A 6,000-nucleotide genomic window follows, 5' to 3' on the forward strand; every position below is an offset into this window, starting at 1 on the left:
AACCACATTTTCATCTAAACAGGCCTCAGACAAAGAAAGAGCTGAGACCAGAGCACAGGAGGACTGGACTGAGGACTACTGGCTCAAATCCCAGTCGGCCTGTGGATCATCCGAACATCCATAAAGTGTGTTTACATGCTCCATCAGTGTCATGTGTGCAGAATGAATTCTTATCTTATCTACAAAATCATATTTTGTGAGGTCACAGTGACCTTGACCTTTGACCAGCCAAACCAAATAAAGTTATTTTTTGGGCATTTTTTTTGTCTTTATTCCAATAGATGCAGTGAGAGAGAGACAGGGGTAGGATTTGAACCCGGGCCACTGCGGTTAGGACTAAGCCTTCGTGGTGCACAGTTTACCAGGTGAGCCACTGGGAAGCCCCTGACCACCCAAATCTAACCAAAATCAGTCAGAAGTTTGTTTCAGGGTCATTAGGTTCTGTAAATATGGAACAACACAACAAGTTGAAGTTGAAAACATTTACTTTTGAATAATTAAGTATTTTGAAAATGAAGTACTCCAGTACATTAACTCAAGTGCAAATCAGACTGAACAACTTTCACTTGTATTGGATTTATAATTAACCAGGAGGATCGGTACTGTGTCTCCAGTAATGGAGACTTTGTCCACCTCTGTCAACGTCCACAAATGATCAGCTGAGAGGAAGTTAGACAGCAGGACACTCACACAAATTTGACTATAGGTGTTTCCATTAATCTGCTTCATGTGCAGTTTGAAATAGATCAATTTAGAAAAAAACTCTCAAATGTCACAAAAACATTTACACACGATTTTCACTATTGGACAAAATAATATTTCCCGAAAGTGAAATGGAAACATTTTTTTCCCCATTCATGTCATGGCTCCTGTCGTATCAGGCCTCAACGAGCCAGGTCATGCCACTGATGCTACTGTGATAATACAAAGAATTCTGCACGCACACACACACACACACACACACACACACACACACACACACAGACACACACACACACACACACACACACACACACACCCACACACACACACACAGCCTGGTGAAGGTTACTAATGCAGGGACAGAGTATAAACACGAGGCCTCATAAAGCTGCACTCAGAGCTCTGCAGGGCTTTTTGGTGAAAGCAGAAACCAGCTGCTCTGTGCTGCTACAGGCCGACAGACACACACAAAAGATGTAGTTCCTCTTAAGGTTCAGCTGAAAGTGTGTGGAGTGCGTGTGTGTATGTGTGTGTGTGTGTGTGTGTGTGTGTGTGTGTGTGTGTGTGTCTGTGTGTCTGTGTGTGTGTGTGTGTGTCTGTCTGTCTGTGTGTGCATGTTGAAGCAAACAGAGAAACAAAGAGGGAACAGAGGAGAGTCTGCCCCCAGCCCTCCACACCAGCTTCTGTGTTTGTCTCTGGATGTTTTTACGTCGCGGTTGCCCCCGGCGATAACAGCGTCTCCGATTGTCAGCTCAGAGTTCTGCTCCTCACACCGACTGCACCGCATCTACACACTCACTTAAAACTGTCTGAATCATACATGATCACATCAGTGAATCACGTGTGATCAGCTGAGCAGGGATCAGCACGTCAGTCACTGTAGCGCATCTATATGTGATGTGAGATATTAAACTGATATTTATTCTACGTATATATTTGGAGCCCAGTCCCTCTACATGTATATAAACAGATCGACATCTATGTGTGGTGACGCCTCTGGGCTGCAGCTGAATAAAACCACCAATGAAGACCCAGTGTCCTCTGGCCCCGGGGGCCAGGGCCACACTCAGAGGAAAGACTAGTCATCAGAGCTCTATCAACATTATTAAACACGACTGTGTCTCCTTAAAAAGAACCAGGAGGAGGGAGGATGATACTGAATATGATGCATGGATGAATAAAGAATAAACAAACATCTGCTCATATCCACACGTGCTCATACAGTAGCTGACTTTACAACGTCCACAGGTCTGTATTGATTCTGGTCTCTGAAAGATCCACTCTCTGTCTGCACAGGTGGAGCTACATGTTGTGCTCCCTGTATGAATCCCAGCAGCTGAGCAGTGAGTGGCGTGCACCGCTGAAGTCCCTGTGGGTTCAGACCCTCCAGACTCATCGCTGAGGAACATATGATGATGAATAATAAAGAGGAGCAGGAGGAGGCTCAGCAGTCTTCATTTATTAATCCATGATGTGTGATTTACATTGTTGAACTGGAAGACACTTTATCTTTGAACCACTTCAGTGTGTTCACACAGAAGATTCAGGCTGCTTCACTGATAAAAGCCTCAGTGTGTTCACAGCTTCCATCAGAAATGTGATGAATAAGAAACCGGGGGGGAGAGCCATGGTAAAGACGCTCATCCAGTCAGATGTCCCCATCAGGAATTGCTCTGAGATTTTCTGTTTACTGACCTCCCCCCAATAGTGAATGACATTTCCACCCATGTTTGTGTGTGTGTGTGTGTGTGTGTGTGTGTTTGTGTTTGTGTGTGTGTGTGGAGGAGGACTTACAGCTCTCCAGCTGCATGATACAGGTCTGAACATCCATGGGGAAGTTCTTCAGATCCATGGGACAGGACAGAGTCAGGGTGAGTCTGAAAGAGACAGAGACAGTTGTCATTAACGTCCTGCACATGTGCCGATTCAGACGCTCTCTGTGTCTGTGTCAGCACTGGACTGGACTGCACTGGACTTTGACTTGAGCCAGATGACTCGAATGGACTTTTTCTTTTTATCAAATATTTGCATTTTGCAATATTTTTTTTTAGATAAGTTACATTTTGTTGTTGGAACATGACTGAATGATTTCTAGTGTGACACCCACAAATCAGCTCTCATGGGAAGGAGCTAAAATGTGAATTAGAGGAGGAGAGAGAACAGGACACAGTACAGAGTTCACACCTCCACCAAGCCCAAACAACCCTACATGTTAAAGACAGTGATAATAACCTCCTGGATCTGCTCCTGTACACAAACTGTCAAATATCACATTCATCAGCTGGAAACAGCTGCAGCAGTTTTCATCCATGTTGAAACTTTTCATGACCCTCTGTCTTTAGCTGATGAAACTGTGGAAACTGGAGCTGATCATCAGAGTTCAGTAGAACTTGACTTGAGAACTGACAGAGTCTGTGTGACCATGCGATCCTGTACTGACCACCCACCCTCACCTGATGGAGTACAGAACGTTTCCATTCTTGAAGATCCTGAGCAGCTTGTTGTCTGTAGTGACTTCATGGAAGTGGGCTCCCTTCTCATTGGCAAAGAACAGATCAGGTTTCCATATGGAGTCTAACATAGAGGGGTCCAGGTCCAGAGAGTCATCAGGGTACTCGGCGTAGGCCAGTCTGGGATCATTCCACTGCTGACGGAGGAAGATGTTCACACGGTAGTCCTGCAGACACAGAGCAGAAACACGTCTAGGAGACCTGTACCTAGATCAGTTTCTATGATGATCCCTGTTTGACTCAGTCCTGTGTCCTGACAGATGAAAACCTGGCTCTGTTCAGGTCTGTGCATCAGGACTCACATGATCCACACACACAAACACACACAAACACACGCACACAGACACACACACACTTCTGAGCTTCTGGATCCAGACTGCCCATGATCAATAATCAGCTGATCACTGCAACACTTTGCAGGTGAGCAGCACAGAGCTGTGTGAATGATCTGGAGCTGTGATGTTGGGCTGTGAACATGAACATGTACCATGTCTGTGCACACAGCTTCTATAGAGTGACCGGTGGAGTTTACAGTGAAGAACGTTTCCTGTTCAGACCAAAACACTGTCACTACAAAAACCAACAGTTCTTGGCCAAACTTATTGAAACCATCACATCATGTCCCCACAGTAACTTACTAACTTGTCCACTGCTCCTTAAATCCCTGCTCTGGCTTCAGATTTTAAAATCCTGCCACTGGACTTAAATGGTCTCTGGTCTAAATCCATCTCTGATCTACTTGTATGGTATGAAACATCCAGATCCTCAGGTGATCTGGGACAGGTTCACTGAGTGTTCCCAGAATCAGCTTTAGTTTATCTGCTCCTCACCTGTGGAAGCAGCTTCCTGAACACCTGAGATCAGCTGACACTGTCAGCTCATTTAGATCAGGACATATATCATCACAGTTTTCTGCAGCTCAACAATAAACTACGCACTAACATCTTTTTAATCTTGTGCCATGTTTCTCTTATCACTGCAGCACGTCTTTTGAATGGTGCTCAAGTTTCTAACCTGATTTTATTCAATCTCAATGTGACTTATTGAAATATTTGCTTTTATTGTTTTTAAATGATATATATGTTCTGTTTTAACGTATGTCCATGCCTCTTTTGAAGCGCTGTGAATCCTCGTGTCTGGATGGTGCTGTAGAAAGTCTGATGGTGTTTTATCACAGTATTCTGTAACTGTCCTGCAGCTGTTCACTGAGGGGAACAGTCAGAGGATCTGAACCTGGATCAGAGGAGAACGATGTGCATGGTCAAAGAGAAAGAAGCAGCTTCTGCTGCACATGTGGAGGACTCAGACTGATCTCCTGATGGTGATGAGAGTCCTGATGCCAGGATCAGTCCATTGCACCGCAAACTCAGCTCCCTGGAAAACTCCCAGAATGCTCTATAAAAGGCAGTGAGCGTCTCTGCTCACTGTGCTCACTGACTGGAAGTGACATCACTACTCTTCCACTTCACTTCACCTCAGAGGCGGAGTGATAGCGCAGTGAACGCCACTGTAGCTATTGAAATGAAAGCAGGGTGAGTTTGATTTAGGTGAGACTGTAAAGCTGCTGATGCTGTTGGCCTACATGAGTCACACACACTGTTTCATGAGCTGTGGAGGAAACTGAATTCACTCACCTGTGGTTACAGGTATATTCAACTGTTTGTGTTTTTCGTGTCATTGTTGTTACAGCCTCAGAATCATGTTGTAGATTCATCAGTGTTCACTGATGCAACAACCTCATCAGAGCAGGAAGTACAGTCAGTCCAGTACAGTGAGTCACTGCCTGCCGGGCTCGTCCTGCGTGTCCATACCTACAGACGTGATCTCTGCTGGCATGTACAGGGGCTCCAGCCCACTAATTCAGAGAGGAGTTAGTTATCACAGTGTCAGGCCCCAGGCACTAAATCCACAGTCCTCAGTCTTACTGGGGGAAGTCTGAGGACTGACTCCATGAACTGTGGCAGATTCGCATCTGGAAAATGAGGAAACATCTAGGAGGAAGGACATATAAGGCAATGTAATCTCTCGTCCAATCAAGAGGCTTCATAACTTCTAAAGCATCAACAGAATGAATCAGAATGAGTGCTCCTGTCAGCTGCTTTATTTAAATGCCCAGCATCTGCGTCACTATCACAGTTAACAAAAAACACACTTCTCGAGCTGCTAAAGGGTCCAGCTGGACTCAGAACAGGTTTTTCTTCTCCATGTGATGGGAACTTGATGGGTCATAATGTTACCAGTCTGTTGTCATTAGTGATGGCAACCACTAATGAAACAATAGCATGCTCACGTTAGCTAACTTGCTGTTACCCTTATCATAAATTTGTTTGGCAAGTGTTGCTGTCACTAGCCAGCCAACAGTTAGCATTTCTGTACCATATTACAGCAATGCTAGTTTGGGCTAATGGTTGTGGTTAGATTGTTTTTGTTGGCTCTCATGTTCACAGTGCTTTATTCAGTCGAGCTTCTTGTTTAGTGGACACTTTTATTGAGCTTCATCTGAGAACCTGAGGGGAGGGAGGGGGGATTGTGGCCGATGGAGCGTTTGTTTTGGTCTGGGATACTGGTGGTCTAATGCGACACCTAGTGGCAGTGACGATCATGACAGAACTTTTAAATTTTAACAGAGAATTATCACCATTATCATCAGTTGATCAGCTCCACAAAGACTTTTACTTTTTACTGTCTTTAAACTCACGGTTTAAGTTTTAATACCCACAGCTGTCATCAACCAGCATCTCTCAGAGGTCACACCAGACCCCCCCCCCCCCCCCCCCCCCCCCCCCCC

General features: G+C 45.0%; 1 protein-coding gene across 1 annotated transcript in view; it reads right to left on the minus strand.

Annotated features, from left to right (window-relative positions):
- The window catches only part of glra3 (glycine receptor alpha 3), an 80,370-nt gene that overhangs the window by 14,628 nt on the left and 59,742 nt on the right, over window positions 1-6,000 (minus strand). Inside the window, exons 4-5 of the mRNA XM_022757206.1 lie at window positions 3,156-3,379; window positions 2,497-2,579 (exon numbers count right to left, since the gene is read on the minus strand). Of these exons, the coding sequence (XP_022612927.1) occupies window positions 2,497-2,579; window positions 3,156-3,379 (307 nt within the window). The remainder of the gene's footprint in view (window positions 1-2,496; window positions 2,580-3,155; window positions 3,380-6,000) is intronic.

Source organism: Seriola dumerili, unplaced genomic scaffold (genome assembly GCF_002260705.1).
Source record: "Seriola dumerili isolate Sdu_G_001 unplaced genomic scaffold, Sdu_1.0 BDQW01000267.1, whole genome shotgun sequence".
In the NCBI taxonomy this organism is placed as follows: domain Eukaryota; kingdom Metazoa; phylum Chordata; class Actinopteri; order Carangiformes; family Carangidae; genus Seriola; species Seriola dumerili.